Consider the following 19907-nt stretch of genomic DNA (forward strand, 5'->3'; position numbering starts at 1 on the left):
AATAAAAAATTAAATTAGGTTAAAAAAAGTGCAAAAGAAAAATAAATTTACAGTTTTATGACTTTAATGTCTTGTCAGTTTATCAATCAAGATAAATGAAATTCAAAAAATATATCAAAATTAAATAAATCAAAGTCAAGTATTAAATTTGATAAAGTAAGCACACTATTTATTTTTGTTTAATTTTTAATTTGTCGCAAATCATCATTATGAATGCTTTTTTATAAGTGAAGAATTTAGAATATAAGTGTTTACCGAAATGATTTTTTGTTTTTAGTATTAAATAATTTTTTTTTTATCTATTTTTAACTTATTAAGTATAAATCGGGCATTTTAATGAATATTTTAAAAATCAATTGAATATTTTTGAATATTGTATTGACAACGTATATACATAGATAATTTTGTTTATAAAGATAAGAGTCAACAAAAAAGTCAAAAAATGAAGACTCATGATAATATGTATAGTATGAATTATTTGTTTAACAGACCATATAAAAAGGCTAACGTTGATACGAAAACTCTTCAGTTCTAAATTCGAAGTCGTCAACAAAACATCCCAAAAATGGATCAATGGAAAGGAAAAGTTGCCGTTGTAACAGGCGCAAGTGCAGGGATCGGCGCTGATATTGTGCGAGATTTGATGAAAGCCGGTGTTCACGTAGTTGGTTTGGCCCGCAGAAAAGAACGGATGGAAAAATTATCTTTAGAATTAGCAAATGCTCCCGGAAAACTTTACCCCATAGAATGTGACATTTCCAACATGGACTCAATTTCAAAGGCATTCAAGGAAATTGAGACGAAACTGAAGGTCGTACATATTCTCATCAACAATGCTGGAAGAACAAAATTCGGAAACTTTTTCGATGAAAAGATGCCATTTGATGAGATAAAAGCGACATTTGATGTTAATTTAACTGGATTGGCTGCCTGTACGAAAGCAGCTCATAAATTAATGAAAAAGCACAAAGACAATTGCTACATTATTAATATAAACAGTGTCGCGGGTCATGTTACTATTCAACCTGTATTTTTGTCTTCGAACGTATATTTTACAACGAAACATGGCTTAACTACTTTCAGCAATACGATTCGTCTTGAATTGAATTCTGAGGGAAATCGTCGTATCAAAGTGACGGTTCGTATTAAAAATACTAAATTAAAATTTTATTTCAACTTTATTTTTTTTTTTATTTTCAGAATGTTAGTCCAGGACGTATATTGACGGAATTTGGCGAAGCAGGAGGATATCCGACAGAATTGATGGAAGCTTCAAAGAATGAACCAGCTTTAACGGGAAAAGATGTTTCGAGCACGATCATGTATTTATTGAGTACTCCTGCACATATGAACGTAAGTTTCTTTATCAATCGAAACGAATCTTATCTTTAATTTACTCTTAACTTTGAATTTTTAGATTACTGAATTGACTGTTCAACCTACGGGAGAAGCATTTTAATATATAAAACAATGGAAAATTTCAAAATAAAGTAGTTTGAAATAGAAACAACCTGTTTAACTAAACAAAACCCATATGGGGAGACCAACAATGATTCATAATTCTCATCACTTTACTCAATTTTAAGTTTTAAAATCATTTATATGGAGCTCTCGAATGAGATAAATTTTTTTTTACACACACACGCACATTTTCGCTCATTCAAAATTTTATTCATTCACTCATCTTCTATTTTTATACATGTTTAGTCGAAAAAAAATTAGTTTGTTACCTTCTGTTTAAGTGTTCAAACGTTTTTCAAATAATTTTTACAAAAAAATGGATTATTGGAAGGGAAAAGTTGCTGTTGTCACAGGAGCAAGTGCAGGAATTGGAGCTGAAATCATTCGTGACTTCGCAAAAGCAGGCATCAATGTTGTCGGATTAGCTCGTAGAAATGAACGTGTTGAAGAAATTGCGAAAGAAATGGCAAACGCTCCCGGAAAAATTCATGCCATCAAGTGTGATATTTCGAATTTGGATTGCATTGCCAAAGCGTTTGCCGAAATTGAAGCAAAATTCAAAATTGTTCATATTCTTGTTAATAACGCTGGAATGATGCGTTATGGAAACTTTTTCGATGAAAACTTACCGTTTGAGAAAATTCAACAAACTATCGATCTGAATATATCGGGACTTGCTAAATGCACAAGAGAAGCTTACAAATTGATGCAAAAGCATGGAGATAATTGTTACATTGTGAATATCAACAGTATCGTGGGGCACATGACTCCAAATGCTGCATTATCGTGTTTGAATATTTACGGACCAACGAAACACGCTGTAACAACATTAACGACTCAAATTCGACAAGAATTGAATTTCGCCGGAAATCGTCGTATTAAAATTACGGTAAATATTTTATTGATTATATCAAAATTTGAATTTAGGCCGCTCCAAATTTATTTTGAACTTTTTGTCCCATTCCCCATTTCAAAAGCTGAAAATCCAATGGGGCAAAAAAAAAAAAGTTAAAAATTTCATCAAAAATGACCGTTTTTTGGCCTATTTTCATGATTTTTCAAGAAAATTTCAAAAAATTTTATGAAAAATTTTAAGTTTTAGTTTTGAAAATGATATTTTTACAAGAATTTCTTCTCTAAAAAAAATATTTTATCAAAAATCAGTTTTTGATTTTTTTTATTTTTTTTTTATGAAAAATTATTTTTCAATTTTAATTCAACCTTGAAATCAATTTTAAATGTGAAATTCTCAATGAATATACATTAAAAACAACGAAAATATTGATAAATAACCAAAAATTATATAATTTTTTTCATTTTGTATAAAAAAAGTATTTCAAATTTTTTTTTGTTGCCCTCCCCATTTTGAAAAATAGTTTTTGGGATAAAAAGTTCGAAAAAAATTTGGAGCGGCCTTAATGATTAAAACTTAATATTTTGTTTAGAGCGTAAGTCCCGGCGGAGTAATGACCGAATTTGGAGAAGCTGCGGGAATCCCTCAAGAATTTTTACAGTATTACCAAAATGAGCCTATGTTATCGGGAAAAGATGTTTCAAGTACTGTCATGTATTTGTTAAGTACTCCTGCTCATTTGAACGTGAGTTAATGATTAATTGATAAAAAATATTTTTTCTTAATTAAAATAATTTTTTTTTTAGATTACTGAGTTGACTTGTCAAGCTACAGGAGAGAAGATGTGAAAAAATTGATTTGATTTTTTTTTAAATTCAATAAAAAAACAATAAAAGATGTACTTTAAATGACCTTTATGATTAAAATTTGGTCTGACAAAATAATTATCTTCATAATTAAATCCAAATTTGCTGCCCCATGCTATATTTCGTCACCCGAGTATAATAATAGCATCATTGTTCCATGACAAATTATCAAAAACGCGACCTTGAAAAAAATATAAGAGTTTAGAACGCCGTGCATACAGTATTTATTATTGCTATAATGCATGAGTTATACAGAACTGAGGTATACGAAGTGCGATTTTTTTGTTAAGTCATCGTTACGGAGCTTCTTTACGATTTTATATTTAATACTCGACATTTGCTGATTTTAAATGTAGTCTTAATAATTCTCTTTTGGACAACGCACGTTAATTTCATTTCAAAAAAACCCAAAAATGGATCAATGGAAAGGAAAAATCGCCGTTGTTACAGGCGCAAGTGCAGGGATCGGAGCTGATATCGTCAAAGATTTAGCAAAAGCAGGCATTCATGTTGTCGGATTGGCTCGCAGAAAGACAAAAATTGAAGAAATAGCTAAAGAAATGTCCCATGCTCCCGGCAAAATTTACGCAATGGAGTGTGATGTATCGAACATTGATTCCGTTGCAAAAGCCTTCAATGAGATCGAAAAGAAATTCAAGTATGTTCACATTTTGGTAAACAATGCGGGAAGAACGAAGTACGGAAAATTTTTCGATGAGAAATTGCCTGTTGATGAAATAAAGTCAACAATCGATATTAATTTGACGGGTTTGGCAGCTTGTACTCGTGCAGCTCACAAATTAATGAAAAAACACGAAGATCCTTGTTACATCATCAATATCAATAGTGTTGTTGGGCATATGACGCCGTTGCCGGGATTCGATATGTCAAACGTTTATTCAGCAACGAAGCACGCCGTGACAAACCTTACGAGCACAATTCGAATGGAATTAAATGGCGCTGGAAATAGACGTATTAAAGTCACTGTAAGTTTTTTTTCTCAAAAATATGATAATTTTACTTTTATTGATAACGAATTTTTAAATTTTTTAGAGTGTAAGTCCCGGAATTGTCAAAACAGAGTTTATCGAAGCAGCACAAATACCTTCTGAAAATTGGGAAGCGTTTAAAAATGAACCTGCGTTATCCGGAAAGGATGTTTCAAGCACGATTTTATATTTATTGAGCACTCCTGCACATTTGAATGTAAATATTTATATTTTTATTTAGGCCGTTCCAAATTTTTTTGATGTTTTTGTCCCAAAACATTTTTTTCAAAATGGGGGGGGGCAAAATAAAAAAAAAGTTTTGAAATACTATTTCATACAAAATGACAAAATTTTAACAAATTTTTCATATTTTTTGAATGAAATTTTAGTATTTTTGTAATATTTACATTGAGATTTGATGATTTAAAATTGATCTGAAAGTATTTTTTAAAAGTTAAAAATGTTAACAAAAAAATTTCATAAAAATAACCTTAAAAAATTTTTGAAAAATAATTTTTAGGAAATATTTTTAGAGAAGAAAATTCATGTAAAATTTCGATTTTCAACACAAAAAAATTTAAAAAATGACAGTATTTTAAAAAATTTTTGAAAATTCCTTGAAAAAGTAAGGAAAATGACCAAAAAATGCTCAATTTTGATGAAATTTTTAACTTTTTTTTTTATTTTGCCCCATTGGATTTTCATCTTTTGAAATGAGGCAGGGGACAAAAACCTAGAAAAAAATTTGGAGCGGCCTTAAAAAATATTAAAAATTAATTTTTTTCTTGTAGGTTACTGAATTAACTGTTCAACCAACAGGCGAAAAATTCTAAAAAAATGATTTCACAAGAAATTTCGTTAATTTGAAGCAAATTGTGTGTTTTGTGACAATAAAACATTTTTTTTCCTTAATTTGAGAAATTACTTAATCTCCATGTCAAAACCAATTAAATAATAACAAGATACGAGAAAAAATTCAATCAAAAGTATTTCGTTGGTCATGTAACAAAGCGGTTTCTTTTGTCCCTTTTCATCTCTTGTCTAATTGATTTCAGATAAAAATGTTAGATAACATTTCATGCACTTCAATGCGTTAAAACGATCGGATTTGTTTTGATTGGAATCCTGTGTCAAAGATTCCGAAAAGAAAATTTTATTAATTAGTTGCGGTAGGTTCAAAAAATTGATTGATTTTTTCACCGATGATTTAACAATTATTTATGGGAGGTAACGCGTCTTGATTTCTCATTCTCTTTTTTTTCTCCTACATTTAAAAGGATTAAGTAACGCTCGTTGAAAAGAAATTTCTTCCAAACAAAAATTAAAGCAAAAATTTCATAACAGAATTTGCTTTATTTAATATTACAAGTCTGATAATTACATTTTCAACAACGGATTCTCTTGTTGTATCTATTAATTATAATGAAATACGAAACAAAGGGAAACCATTTCTTTTGTAACTAACTATGTTTTCAAGAATTTCATTATCCATGCTTTCCGATTTTAAACGTTTCCTTTCTTTGTTCTTTTTTTTTTGTAATTCACAAAATATTTTCTTCTGGATAACAATTTCATTTCATTTTATTTATATATTTATCGTGCGCTTGATGGATGGTTTATGTACTAACCAACGAACCAATGCTCAAAATTATTATTGTTTTGTAACATTTTTTTGACAAGAAGGTAGTGATAAAATTCACTCAAACTCACTTTTTCTAAAAATAAAAGGTAAATAAGCATCAAGTGAGTGAAGAGAAACTTTTCTCCAATTTTTTATGCTCTTCATATCTATTTCTTAAACGGAATTAATAAAAAAAGAGGAAAAAAAGTAAACAGAATAATATAAAAGTTTAACTCAACTCAAGTGAAATGCTGAAATAAAATGTTTGAATTGAATTTTGCAAGCTGAAAATGAAGAAACTAAACTTTTCTTGTTGGTCACATACATATAAGTAAGTCATGAACCATGCCATATGGAAAAAGAAGACCAACGACGTAAGAAAAGTAAAAACAGTCAATATCAGACATTTTCCTCGTGCTGCGTGCATGAATAAATTGAGAGGAAGTAAAAGTTTTAATGATTTCATTTATATATCAAGACAAGGCAAGCGAAGAAGAAGCAAAGAAGTAGTCGAGAAAACTTTATTTTATAGCTACGTGTCTTCGCCATTCTTTTTCCTTTTACATTCAATTCAACTCAATTGCAGGATTGACTAAAAATATCCAGTTACATGTCCTTAATGCCTCGAGCTACACAAAAGTTTCGTGGATGATTAAAAGACAAAAGTGTAATTATTATTTTTTTTTATTTATTTAGCGAGTTAGAACGAGAGATTAGATCTTTTGTTGCTGTCTCATCAACGTCATTTGTTTCTTCAAAGACGTGCGTTAAAAAGTTAAATTTACGATGCGTTTTTTTATTTTTTCTGGTAAAATTACATAATTGACTGAAAATTCCTTTTATTTAACTTCTTTGGGGCAAAATAAAAAAAAAAGTTAAAAATTTACGCAAAAATGACCGTTTTTTGGTGTAATTTCATAATCATATTTTATCATAAATTTTCTTCTCTAAAAATATTTTTCATAAAATTATTAATTTTTTTTTTCAAAATTTTTTGACAGTTATTTTTTATAATTTTTTTTCTTTAATTTTTTATATGAAATATTCTAAAATCTATTTTAAATAAGCCAATTTCAACGTAAATAGTAAAAAAAACATCAAAAATATTATTTAATGGCTTAAAATTAATAAAATCTTATCATTTAGTATGAAAATAGTATTTCAAAACTTTTTTTTTTTTATATTTTAATTTCATTTTAAAAAATTTTGGAAAAAATTTAAAATTTTCATTTGGAGCGGCCTTATTTAGCGAGTTAGAACGAGAGATTAGATCTTTTGTTGCTGTCTCATCAACGTCATTTGTTTCTTCAAAGACGTGCGTTAATTGAAAGTTAATTCATTTACGATTCGTGTTTTATTTATTTTTTCTGGTTTGAATTACATAATTGACTGAGATTCTTTTATTTAACTTCTTTACATAAAAATCAGCATGCATAAAAGATCAAAAACTCGAGTATTTTCATAGGAAATGAGTTTTCGTCTCTCATTTTCGTTTCTTATTTTCTTACCGCGAGGGTTAATATCTCCTCTTATTATTTATTTTTTATTGTTAATTCATGAATATTTTCTTTTAATTTTCATAATTGGAACTTTTCGTTCTTCCGTTTTCAACTTTTTCGTGCTATTTCGCCATCAAACAGCTTAGGTAGCGGAAAAAACTAAAAAAAAAGGATTAAAGTTCATATCAACATAATTTATTTATTCAAATTAATTGCACCAAAGTCGAGGAGTGTCTCTTATTTATTCATTTATTTCATTCAATTTTTCATAAATACGATGCGTTGCGTGTGTTTCACAATTTTGCAAACATAATCATCGTCGCCCGGAACGATAATTTGCATGCAAGCTTATAAATTTGATGTGTCGCACTCATTCATTTGCGCACGTCGTCGTGTTCGCTATCTCTAAGTACATAATGAAATTAAAATATTATTATAACGACACACCTTTCTTGCACGTCGTCGTCGTCGTCACTCAACTCTTCCTAAACTTTGAACGCCATAATTATAATAATATAATAAAGAAAGGATTTGCAGATAAAATTATCCTGTTGTCGCTGATTATTTTGGTAAGCTGGCAAGAGAATTGAGCGGAAAGTATCTGAAAATGGTATATTACGAAAAGAAGGAGAAATCGATTTATCTAAAAATAAATTGCTTTTTATTAAAAAGGAATGAAATATACTTTTGGAGAGAGATTTTTTCATGTGAATTGGGTAATCCTACGGATCTTATGTAAAATACATTAAAGACATGTGGCTTTAAGTAAACCAAAAGGGATTTGAGTTGTCTTATTGAGCGTAATTAATGTTTCTTTCAGGGGAATTATCGAAGCTGATGGCTTCTTTCGTCTCAATTACCTTTAGTCGAGAGTTTTCCAATAAAATTTCTCAATTTTCCTGATACTTAACCAAGCACAGTGACCAAAATTCCCTCAATGTTGGGTTACAGCAAGAAATTATTTCATTAAATTTTCTCAAATTTAGTCGCATAGAGAACGAGAATGAACAAAGCGTAAAATTCCATCATTCTGGACTATACTTGCTGCTTGTCAACGGCAAAGCAAAGGTATGAAGACAAAAACAATGTTTCTCTTGTGGCTCATGCCTGAAATTTTTCATTTAAATTATGTTATGGGAAATTACATGCAGCAGTTTGTCCCAGATTCTGTTGCTATGACACCGATTTTTTTTTTCGGATTTCCCAAGAAGAGTCTTTTTCATGACATTTGTTATCCATTTAAACGATGATTATTTATTGTTACTTGCCATGCACCCTTTGAGTCATAAATCTATTCAAGACATCAACATTCCCTACAGGCAAAAATATGATGGAAATGTTTTCAATTCAATTTCTGTTCTTGTCTGTTTTTTTACCGCATTTCGAAGAAAAAATGCGGTATTAAACTCGACTTGTCGTCTGTGTGTGTGTTCCGGTGTGCCCCAAAATTTTTTTCTGTAATTATGTTAGTTATGTGAGGACCCTGAAGGTCAGTAGGCAGTTCCTTGGGTTGTGAGGTGTGCGGAATTGTGAAAGGGTCATGAGGAGTACGAAAATGTGAAAAGAGGAGTTTGAAAATGTGAAATAAGGAGTTTAAAAATGTGAAATGAGGAGTTCGAAAATGTGAAATGAGGAGTTCGAAAATGTGAAATGAGGGGTTCGAAAATGTGAAATGAGGGGTTCGAAAATGTGAAATGAGGAGTTCGAAAATGTGAAATGAGGAGTTCGAAAATGTGAAATGAGGGGTTCGAAAATGTGAAATGAGGAGTTCGAAAATGTGAAATGAGGAGTTCGAAAATGTGAAATGAGGAGTTCAAAAATGTGAAATGAGGAGTTCGAAAATGTGAAATGAGGAGAATTAAATTGTGAAGTGAAGGGTATGAAAACGTAAAATAAGGAGTAAAAAGAATCTGGAATAAGGAGTACGAAAAGCAAAGATACATATGCAACCTCGAAATGCGGTTTAGTATGTCGTTCTTTAGACGACTACTTTCTCTATTTTTTCTCTTTTGATGGAAAATTTCTCCTTCTTACACGAGAAACGGTTGCACGCACGAAACGAGTTCTGTCAGAATTCACGCTCACAAATGTTTGAAGATTTCGCATTGTTTTGAATAGCCTTCGGCAAATTACTTGTTATTTTACTTTCAAAATATGGCGCGTAATATAAATTCGAATCCAACCAATCTCCAACTTTTCTCTGGAAATATAAAAAAAAGATCGGGTTCTGTAGGTAAATAAATTAAAAATTAATTATTATTTTCTCCCTATACTGACAAAACACACAAAAACAAGACAACAACACATGTTCGTTAGTGTTAACTACAAAATTATCATTTGAGGAACATCACACAATTAATATTGTCACTCTTTCACTATAACACTCTACTCAATTCAGTGTTTTCAAAATAGTTTGTATGACGACGATAGAATACGAGTAAAAAGTTAGATGATGAGGATAGGATTACATGCACTCAAACACGTGTTTTGTGTATCATTAAACTATTTTTTTTTTGTGGAAATATCGGACATCTTCGTGTCAGTTGAAATTATTACGGCACATAAAAAAGTGCTTTTAAACCACATATTTTATCTTCTTGTCTTCACTTCATTCCGTTTTTTTTCTGAAATATCGCCTTACATGGTGTTTTACTTCAATTTCGACAATTTACCTCAAAGTGAAATAGGATACAAGACACTTGTGTTCATTTTTCACTTTTCAAATCCAATTCTAACTAAAGATAGTGTCAACATCGAATCGTACGTGATTAATTGAAATCTATGGAAAGAGGATAAATTTCAATAAATCACAATGTTTTAGGGAAATTTCGCATTGAAACTCTTCCGTTAATAATTGCATTTACTCGATTTTCCTGCAATTATTTAAAATTAGTAATGAATTTATTATTTTCAAACGTCGAAAACTGAAAATTGACAAATATTTGTGAATATACCAACAAAAATAAATAGAATTTAGGCGCGTTGCATGCGTAAAATCAGAAAAAACAAATATTTTCTGATATTAATAATAAAAATGTCGAAAAATATTTTATTTATTTTTACTTAACACACACTTGAGTCACATGTTTGCACCCATCAAGAGAAAATATCTGTCAGGGGAGTCGAATTTAAAAAATCATTAATATATTTTTTTTTATTCACACACAAAAATCTAATTTTTCTCGCTCGTTCGATTCAATAGAATCATTTTTGAGGGTGCACTCTAAACATATTTATGGTTTTTCCAATTTTAGTATAATATTTCCTCTAAACCTATAATATCATAGATAAATAAACACATAACAAACACACACGAGAAAGGGGATTTATATATTTTGAATAGTATCAGCTGCAGATTTTCATGCGACTACAAAAAACAAGTGAACTCTCTGGGGCAATTTATTCCAATATACGCAGGAAAAAAAAATTCAACAAAATTTATGAATATCACAAAATTGATATTTGTTCTTCAAATATTATTACTTTAGACCATGGTTTTATTGAAATTTTGCAATATTAATGCGGAGGTGTGACGGTTAAAACGATATCGTATCGAGGGATAATTTTTCATCAAAATTGTGAAATCGTGACACTTTAATAATTCATGAAGCAATCTCTTTTTTTTGCAATAAGGCCGCTCCAAATGAAAATCAAAAATAAAGTCCAAAATTTTTTAAAATAAAATGGGGGGGGGGGGCAAAATAAAAAAAAAGTTTTGAAATACTATTTTCATACAAAATGACAAAATTTTATCAATTTTTGAGCGTTAAATAATATTTTTGATGTTTTTTTACTATTTACTTTGAAATTTGCTTATTTAAAATAGATTTCAGAATATTTCATATTAAAAATTAAAGAAAAAAAAATTCATAAAAAATAACTGTCAAAAAATTTTGAAAAAAAAAATTAATAATTTTATGAAAAATATTTTTAGAGAAGAAAATTTATGATAAAATATGATTTCCAAAACAAAAATTAGAATAAATTGAAAATTTTTCAAAAATTTTTTGGAAATTTTCTTGAAAAATTATGAAAATACACCGAAAAACGGTCATTTTTGGTTAAATTTTTAACTTTTTTTTTTATTTTGCCCCATTGGATTTTCGACTTTTAAAATGGGGCATCGGACTTTATTTTTGATTTTCATTTGGAGCGGCCTAAAAAGTCCTTTTTTCAGAAGAGAGTAGTAAACAAAGATGTCATAAATTTCACACATACGATTTTTTCCCTGTTGAGTTTAAAACTTGGTCTGATATTATTTTAGCGAGACAACAAACGTTAAATGCCATCCAAGTTGGCTTTTTGTTTTATGCGCCTCATGTGTGTTGTTAGACAAAATGTCAAGCGTCGACAGCGCGAATCTACAGGGACTTTGTACAGCTTTTCGCTGGCATTATTATTAAAGTATATATCGGAAAAACAAATAATAACACACTCACCTTTAATGCTAACACGAACAATGTGCGAATAATCCAAGCAGAAGCAGCAGCAGCAAGAAAAACAAAAATGTAATATTCGTTGCCTAACAAAAAGCGAGTGTGTGTGATCTGCAGAAAATTAATTCATGGAAGTTATTTGTAGTAAAACGCCTCTATCTCTTGAGCAGCAGTGCTTTTAGCGTTCACACCTTCCGTTTACTCGGTTGGTCCGTTGTTTGAAACACTTGATATTGCTATGCACATTAGAGTAAAAGTTCTAAAATAATTTGATCCGAAAATTTATCAAACAACGATGGTATCTGACATTATCTTTTATATCATTACACTGCTGAAACTGCTGAAAATAAATGCATTTTACCCATTTTTACAAAGTTTTCGAGTGCTTGACAACATGAGTTTGCTTTGTTATTTGCGAAACGAAGACATATACATAAACATAATTGTGGTTTCCATCATGATGATGCTGAAAATTATTTTGTTTTAAAATAAAATTGGTTCAAAATAAAAGGAAAACAACTTTCGCACACACACACACTGTTGTAATTTACAAGGGAAAATTTTAATGCAAACATGTTGTGTGTGCCTGTTTTGCAAGTAATTGAATACAATATAAGGCGAGAGAATGAGAGGTATAAAAGTTGTACAAAAAGCTTTTAGTTTTAGGTATTTATCTTGATTAAGTTTGTTCGCTTCATACACATTTTCCGTACAAACTGAGACCCGAGTAGATTGTGAACTTTTTGTTTTTCTTTTTATTAAGGTGTTTGTTGTTTCAAAAGCAAAAATTTGTAATAAATTGAGAGTATGAGTACATGTGAAGGTACATGTCAGACATAATCAGAAACACACAACTAAATACATCATTGTCATTAAGACTCTCTTCCCCATAATTGCCAGCGTAAACATTTCATTAGCCTATTTTATTTTAATTTTTGCTCCTAACAGTGCGCATCGTATGTTTATTTATGTTTTCGAAAGAGGAAAAGGTTGTTCTTCTTGGCTTGAGTCCTGCATTTATTATAGAAATTGTAAATTACCATTCTACAAATATATTACATCAGCGTATTTTGAAGCTGCGGACAAAATTTCTATATTATATGTATATAATTTGTATATTATATAATGTATTATAATATGTAATATATATAATATAATATAATAATATACAATATGATTATATAATATGTATATTATATTGTATATTATACATTTTATGATATGCATATAATTTTTATATATATTTTTTTCATACTAAACATCAAAAATTTAAGCATAAATCGAAGTTTAAAATGCATAATTTAACAAAAACACTCTTATTGAGTTATTTTTTCATCGATTTAAGGTATAATTTTTGATATTTAGTATGAAAAAAATTTATATAAAAATTATATGCATATTATATAATGTATAATATACATATTATATATTATAATCCTATTGTATAATATTATATTATGTTATATATTAATTATACATCATATAATATACATATGATTTTAATATATATTTTTTTCATCCTAAATATCATAATTTTGAGCATAAATCGGATAAATTGGATAAATTTAAAAAAAACATTTTTATTGATTTATTTTTTCATCGATTAATGGTAAAAATTTTGGTATTTAGTATAAAAATAATATATAATAAATATAACAATATAATAATAATATATTATATAGTATACATATATGTTATACATATACATATATGTTATTTTATATAATATACAAATTATACACAAATAATATAGAAAAAATTAATTTTGTCCGCCACATGAATAAGAATCTCTGTTTAATTCTCGAATAGAACTGAAATACAAAATTTTCAAAGAAAAATGCATCACAACAGCAATGCGGAATTGTTGAGGTAATTAAAAAAAATCATATTACCTGTTTTTCTGTGAAAAATTTTATTTCGTCTTAATATCCTACATAAATTACAAAGGAGATTACATGCACTTCTCATTTAACTATTTATTTATAAACTAAGATGCTGTTAATTATTGTGTTGTTAAAAAATAATTTAATTTACAGTCGTGTGTGAATTTTTAACATTCATATCCATAGTTATGGGGACAATCGATCGATGTCATTTCACAATCAGGTCCATAGAGTATTGCTTTAGTATTTGTCGACGAATTATTTGTCCAACAACAGCAAATTGTTCCGATGCGATCTCGCCATGCTACGTTTTTAGTTTTTGTGCTGTGTTAGTAATTTATTCTAATCTATTCTTTTAAAGGATAAAAAAGGAAAAAAATTGATGCATTTTATAAGAGGGCATAAAAATCTTGGAAAAAAAATTTTTGCATCAACTTTTCAATATAATCCTGAAACAATATCTGTAACACGCGGCCCTAAATTGCTTGAACTTGCGCGACTTGTTCCTCTCGCCGTAATTGGCATGCCATAATGTAACGTGCCAGGGTTATATTTAAAATTGGAATTGAATGTTTGCTGATGGGATGCTGATGGGACTTTGTTACCTGAAGTTCGAGGTTTTGTCAGAGCAACTTGCGGCAATGGTTGTCTTCCACGCTCGATAATTCTTGCATTATAACTTTGTGGTTCGATAACATCGATCATGGAATCCACGCCACAATTTGCCATACGATCGAGACTTTTTGAGACCTGACGACGCGAATTTTGCTCTCTTTCATGTTGGCGATTATTCGATTCACTTCCGATGAAAAACACTCCGTTATATTGCTGAGGCGGCGGCATTACAGTAACATCTCTCTCTAACGAATGTGCTCGACGTTCTTTTTCACGTGCATCCATAATGACATTCAAAATTGCGCGATTTGTGTTATCTCTGCTGTGACGACGTGCATTATGAACGACATCGGGCGGAGGTAAACGATCTTCGGGATATACAATGGGATCGTCAATGTAAATTTTTCGAGCACGATCTTGAACGGGATCTTCTTCGTTACGGAAAAAGGGATTTCTCACTTGTTGCGGAGCATCGACGATCATATAATCGGAGGAATCAACATCGGATGGGTTGCAAAAAAGATGAATTAAGGATTTTGTCTTTTTTGGAGGCGCAGGAAGAAGATTCGACGGAATGATTTCATATTCGCTTGAATATTGCTCGTAACTGCTGTATTGCTCACTTAATTGAATTTCGGAAGTTTCGGGCGATTGACTATTATTTTCATGCAAAATATCTCTTTCAGCATCAGAAACGATATTTTCCAATTCTTCAATGACATCTTCAATATTTTCTTCCAAATTTCGTTCTTTTTCGGAAGTTGGAGAGTTGTTCTCTGTCAACAAAATACTAAACTTGTTTGAACTCATATTCGATCCTTTTCTCATAAAGTTTTCTTCACTTGAAGGATCAGGACTGATGCTATGTCCCGCATCTGAACCGCTAATGCCTTCATCTTCATGTTCTGAATTAATTCGTTTTGAAGAACTTTCGGGAAGTGCTTGTCGCGGAAGAGCAACGGGACTTTTGTGTGAAGTATTTTGTTCGTGTTGCATTTGTCGTAACTTTCTAACTTCTCGTTGCAATTCTGCACATCTTTCCTGTAAACGACTTTCCATTGTTGCCAACAAACTTTTTTCATCTTGAAGTGTTGTAACTCGCCTTTCCAACGTTATCAGTTTACTCCGAAGTTGTTCAGCATTCAAAGCGATCGTTTGTAACGATTCAACGTCAATTTTTTGCACTTCCCATCGTTTGAGTTCTTCATGTAGCTTTTCGAACCAAACTGAAGTTGATGCTACCGTTTTTGTCATCAATTTTGGATCAAATCCAGCTTGATGTAATTCTGCTTGCAAATAGAGTTTATCTTGAAGTGTTTCGGCGCTTTCCATTAAAGTATTTATAAATTTCAAACCGAAAGTTTGCAACTCTCCGGATCCGCCTCCGCTATTGAACATACCAACCATCAGTCGAAATCTAACAGGCTCTCCGCATCGAAGTCTCAAAGTTGAAAGAGCATCTGAAACTGCTGAATGCCCGTTTGAAGCAACACGATGAGATCCATCCGATAAGGCAACTTTATCGCAAGCGACAGTCAATAACTGAATTGCAGTAATACGTGAACGAATTCCTGTTCCTGTTGCAGAAACAGCAAGAGGCAATAATCCAATTGGCGTTGTTCCCAATCTTGTTCCTGCTTCAGGAGTTCGAGAGCAACAAATACTCAAACATTGTCTGAAATTACACAAAAATTAAAAAATATTTACATAACGAAAAAAATTAAGAAATCTTACAAACAAGCAAGTTCATCCAACAAAGCTCTTCGTTGAAAAGCATGAGTTCGAAAGCCATTTGTAACTGAAGATGTTTTATCCAAAGCAGCTGATTGACTTAATTGCAAAGCGCGCAATGTTTCTAACAAGAGAGTTACTCCATCAACTGGCGTCGCAACGAATTCTTGAACAAAACTATTAAAAAAAAAATTTATTAAGTTCAATGACATTTAAAGAAAAAAATTTACCTCAAGAAGGAACATCTCAAATCCGATCTCAATTTTGTCAACAGATCAGTAATTGATCCAAATTGTCTGAGAGTCATTTCCGTCGAATCTTCCGTGTTATTTGATGTCGTTGAATTCCGTTTACTTGCTTTGCTTTTCGCCGGTAGCGTTTTCGATCGACTCATTTGAAGTTTTTCCTTTTTTTCCGCTTCATCATCATTACTTGTCTCACTGAATTTCTCATATACTGACTGACATTTGTCACTTGCGCCAATTTTGCTGTATTTTTTGAGAGAGAGCAAATAGTCTTCGGGATTGTAAATTGGAGGGCGTTGATTTTCCTTTAAAAATAAAAGAAAAAATTAGAATTAAATTTTTTTTTTATGAAAAACATTGTTTAGGGTAAGTTTCATGAGAAGGCGTTTTACGAAGAGAAAAATTTTATTTTGATTTTTTCCAAATTTAAAAAAAAAAAAAAATGAAAAAAAAGTAAAAAAATTTTAGAAAAAAATTTTTTTTTCCAAAAAAAAAAAAACTTTTTTTTTTTTTTATGAAAAACATTGTTTAGGGTAAGTTTCATGAGAAGGCGTTTTACGAAGAGAAAAATTTTATTTTCGAAATTTTCAAAAAAAAAAAAAAAATTTTTCTTTTTTCAAATTTAAAAAAAAAAAATTTTTTTTTTTTTCAAATTTTCAAAAAAAAAATTTTTTTTATGAAAAACATTGTTTAGGGTAAGTTTCATGAGAAGGCGTTTTACGAAGAGAAAAAAAATTTTTTTTTTTTTCAAAAGGGTAAGTTTCATGAGAAGGCGTTTTACGAAGAGAAAATTTTTTTTTCAAAATTTTTAGAATTAGAATTATTAAAAAAAATATTTTTTTCTTACTTTTTCAACAGCTTCATTGCTAAACTCAGGTCTCACATCTTTGATATCGTATGACGATGATGATCGTGTACTGCTTGGGGGACTTTTTCCTGCACTTGGCGACATCTTACTACCGTCACAACTATTACTTTCATGCAGCAAACAGAGTGTTATGTATCTGAAAAAGAATATAAAATGATGTAACAATCCAACGCATGTATTTAGTAATAAAATGAAAAAGAAAGAATCATAAATCATTCAAAAGTACAAAAAGCAATTTTTCTCATGGATGGAATCAACAGAAGCTTTGCTGTAAAAATTGAGGACAATAGACTGTAATTTTTTAATAACAACCCATAATTAACTGGAACAAATAGAAAGACCTATTTAAAAAAATTTTTTCCTTCGATTAGGTACTTTTGGTCACCGTAACGAACTTTAACATAATATCCGTAATTGAACAAAACAAAAATTAATTTATTTCAATGGAGATTGGATTGGCTCCCAAATTGTCGAAATACAATTAACGACAAAATGTAACAAAAATTTATTATTTTTTACATCATCTACAATAATAAACTGACAATTGAACGCAAAAAAAAATGTACAAAAATAATAAAATGAAATGAATTCATAATTTCATTTTGTATCTTTTTGCATAACAATATTAAATTTAATTGAACAACTATCATTGTCTGACATCTGATGTACAAAAAAAAATGTTAAAGATGATTATCATAATTTAAATGCTCATTTTAAAAGATGCCTTGATGGATGGCTTTATGTAATGTCGATTGATCTCTTAGATTATCATCGATTCGAAAATTGATTAAAATTAAAACTAAACGTAAACAAGTGCATAATAGCATCATCTCGCTAAGGTAAGCCGCGTGATAATGAAAAAAACGTACAATTGTGATAATTAGCGAACGTGCCCTATTGTTGGCAGTAACTTTTAATGCTATCACGTAGTATCACAAGATTTAGTTAATGTTAGATATTATCGGAGAACAGACTAAAATAACAATTTAAAAAATTTTTTTTTGTTGATTTGAAGTTTCACATTTTTTTTGTCATAAATGAATGTAAGTAATTGAATATTTTCACAAAAAAAAAAATTATTATTAAAATCTTGATTTTTTTTCAGAAGATTTTAATCACACTTTTACTGATGTCTATAATTTTCACAACGAGCAATCAAAGTCCTCTTGAAATCGCTCTTCAAAATGTTTTTAAACACAAATTTCGCCAACTACGGGAGACGAGCTCGGAAGTACTTATCGACTTTGAGGATGAAACTTTAGATTTTGCTGAAAGTCATATATTTTTGCCGAAATTCAAGTTTAACGAAATCCAAACAAAAAGAAGACGCACAAGGGTTGAGGAGTAATTTTAATGTATTATTATTTGTTAAGCACTTTCCATGTTATATTCACAAAAATAAATCAGTTTGTTACTATTTGACTCGATCGTTGCTTGTGACACACTGAAATGCATTTCTTTGCAGCTCCAAGTGTGTGTAGCAAATTTCTTGATTGACCCATTTATTGGCGAACGACTATTAGAGTAGTGCGAGATGCATCATAGTAGTAAAAAAAAAGAAAGAGTAAAAACCAGAACAAACAGTTATTTCTTCATTCATTCAGTTCTAACGACGACGGCGGCGTACAGAAATGTAGTAAATGATCGCCAATGCAGACCATTTAATGCGTATCGCACACAAATCGGAGTAACGTTCTTTAGTTAATATGTAGGTACGATACGGAAAGTCTGAATACAAATTGAATTTGATCGTATTAAAATTATCGCAACTGTATCGTGTGCCAAAAAACAAACAAGTTTTTAGCAAATATGTACAAATATAGGTAAATGAGAACAAGAGTTCATTGGAAAATTCCTCTTTTTCTTGTTCTTACAACGTGTGTGGATTCTTCAAGAAATTAGATCAACAGTGTCAGCAATAAATTATGTTTTTAATCAATCTGCGGCGTATTTTGTAGTTGTATCTTTGTAGTTAGGCCGCTCCAAATGAAAATCAAAAATAAAGTCCAAAATTTTTGAAAATAAAATGGGGGGGGGGGGCAAAATAAAAAAAAAAGTTTTGAAATACAATTTTCATACAAAATCACAAAATTTTAACAATTTTTGAGTGTTGAATAATATTTTTGATGTTTTTTTTTTTAATTTTTACTTTAAGATTTGCTAATTTAAAATAGATTTAAGAATGTTTCATTTTAAAAATTATAGAAAAAAATTTCATAAAAAATAACTGTCAAAAAATTTTAAAAAATAAATTCAGTAATTTAATAAAAAAATTTTTGAGAGGAGAAATTTTATGTTAAAATTTGATTTTTAGACAAAAATCAGTAAAAATTGAAAAATTTTTTAAAAAATTTATGAAAATTTCTTGAAAAATTATGAAAAAAGTCCAAAAACAGGACGATTTTGATGACATTTTTAACTTTTTTTTTTATTTTGCCCCATTGGATTTTTGACTTTTGAAATGGGGCATCGGACTTTATTTTTGATTTTCATTTGGAGCGGCCTTAATAGCAAATATTATGCATAATATCGCAAAATATTAACATGAAACTTTCAAACACATGCTGACCGTAAAATTTCTTTAATTCTGACCCAAACTAATCTCAATAGTGAAACAAAAAGAAACACAACAATCATCATTTTACTAAAAAAAAACCGTATATAAAAAATGAAACCGTCACTAATTAGTTACAAATGTTTCTTTTTTTGTGGTTTAAAAATTGTAATCAACAACATTGGTTCGTGATCTCGTACTAATTTGGTGACAATTTTGTTGTTGCCTTTCTGTTTTTATTTTAATATTTTTTTTTTACTTTTCATCGCAATTACAACAGTAATCA

At 29.7% G+C, this 19907-nt stretch overlaps 4 protein-coding genes and 1 long non-coding RNA gene across 6 annotated transcripts; 4 read left to right on the top strand and 1 right to left on the bottom strand.

Moving 5' to 3' along the window:
• Positions 1-545: 545 nt before the first annotated feature.
• Positions 546-1511, top strand: LOC134838284 (farnesol dehydrogenase-like). The gene is made up of 3 exons (XM_063853783.1): positions 546-1138; positions 1201-1353; positions 1418-1511. Exons 1-3 carry the CDS (start codon positions 566-568, stop codon positions 1457-1459), a joined length of 768 nt encoding a protein of 255 aa, XP_063709853.1. The 5' UTR covers positions 546-565; the 3' UTR covers positions 1460-1511.
• Positions 1512-1746: 235 nt separating this feature from the next.
• Positions 1747-3251, top strand: LOC134838076 (farnesol dehydrogenase-like). The gene is made up of 3 exons (XM_063853520.1): positions 1747-2350; positions 2907-3059; positions 3121-3251. The coding sequence occupies exons 1-3, from the start codon at positions 1778-1780 to the stop codon at positions 3160-3162; spliced, it is 768 nt and encodes a 255-aa protein (XP_063709590.1). The 5' UTR covers positions 1747-1777; the 3' UTR covers positions 3163-3251.
• A 299-nt stretch (positions 3252-3550) lies between these two features.
• On the top strand, positions 3551-5120 carry LOC134838075 (farnesol dehydrogenase-like). Its single transcript, XM_063853519.1, has 3 exons — positions 3551-4166; positions 4234-4386; positions 4961-5120. The coding sequence occupies exons 1-3, from the start codon at positions 3594-3596 to the stop codon at positions 5000-5002; spliced, it is 768 nt and encodes a 255-aa protein (XP_063709589.1). The 5' UTR covers positions 3551-3593; the 3' UTR covers positions 5003-5120.
• An 8926-nt stretch (positions 5121-14046) lies between these two features.
• On the bottom strand, positions 14047-17151 carry LOC134827287 (uncharacterized). Its single transcript, XM_063839870.1, has 4 exons — positions 17047-17151; positions 16185-16504; positions 15958-16131; positions 14047-15898 (listed from the first exon to the last, which is right to left on the bottom strand). Exons 1-4 carry the CDS (start codon positions 17149-17151, stop codon positions 14047-14049), a joined length of 2451 nt encoding a protein of 816 aa, XP_063695940.1.
• An 854-nt stretch (positions 17152-18005) lies between these two features.
• On the top strand, positions 18006-19040 carry LOC134838549 (uncharacterized). 2 transcript variants are annotated; one of them, XR_010162359.1, is made up of 3 exons: positions 18006-18110; positions 18173-18473; positions 18533-19040. It is a non-coding gene; the product is annotated as an uncharacterized LOC134838549 (long non-coding RNA). The 2 variants fall into 2 exon arrangements; XR_010162358.1 differs by having other exon boundaries at positions 18173-18538.
• Positions 19041-19907: the final 867 nt, after the last annotated feature.

Source organism: Culicoides brevitarsis, chromosome 1 (genome assembly GCF_036172545.1).
Source record: "Culicoides brevitarsis isolate CSIRO-B50_1 chromosome 1, AGI_CSIRO_Cbre_v1, whole genome shotgun sequence".
In the NCBI taxonomy this organism is placed as follows: Eukaryota; Metazoa; Arthropoda; class Insecta; order Diptera; family Ceratopogonidae; genus Culicoides; species Culicoides brevitarsis.

Coding starts and splice junctions, on each gene's coding strand:
- LOC134838284 (XM_063853783.1), top strand. CDS start 566: ATGGATCAATGGAAAGGAAAAGTTGCCGTTGTAACAGGCGCAAGTGCA. Junction 1,139..1,200: donor ATCGTCGTATCAAAGTGACG/GTTCGTATTAAA, acceptor TTTTATTTTCAG/AATGTTAGTCCAGGACGTAT. Junction 1,354..1,417: donor GTACTCCTGCACATATGAAC/GTAAGTTTCTTT, acceptor TTGAATTTTTAG/ATTACTGAATTGACTGTTCA.
- LOC134838076 (XM_063853520.1), top strand. CDS start 1,778: ATGGATTATTGGAAGGGAAAAGTTGCTGTTGTCACAGGAGCAAGTGCA. Junction 2,351..2,906: donor ATCGTCGTATTAAAATTACG/GTAAATATTTTA, acceptor TATTTTGTTTAG/AGCGTAAGTCCCGGCGGAGT. Junction 3,060..3,120: donor GTACTCCTGCTCATTTGAAC/GTGAGTTAATGA, acceptor TTTTTTTTTTAG/ATTACTGAGTTGACTTGTCA.
- LOC134838075 (XM_063853519.1), top strand. CDS start 3,594: ATGGATCAATGGAAAGGAAAAATCGCCGTTGTTACAGGCGCAAGTGCA. Junction 4,167..4,233: donor ATAGACGTATTAAAGTCACT/GTAAGTTTTTTT, acceptor TAAATTTTTTAG/AGTGTAAGTCCCGGAATTGT. Junction 4,387..4,960: donor GCACTCCTGCACATTTGAAT/GTAAATATTTAT, acceptor TTTTTCTTGTAG/GTTACTGAATTAACTGTTCA.
- LOC134827287 (XM_063839870.1), bottom strand. CDS start 17,151: ATGTCGCCAAGTGCAGGAAAAAGTCCCCCAAGCAGTACACGATCATCA. Junction 16,132..16,184: donor TTGAGATGTTCCTTCTTGAG/GTAAATTTTTTT, acceptor TTTTTTTAATAG/TTTTGTTCAAGAATTCGTTG. Junction 15,899..15,957: donor TTGGATGAACTTGCTTGTTT/GTAAGATTTCTT, acceptor GTGTAATTTCAG/ACAATGTTTGAGTATTTGTT.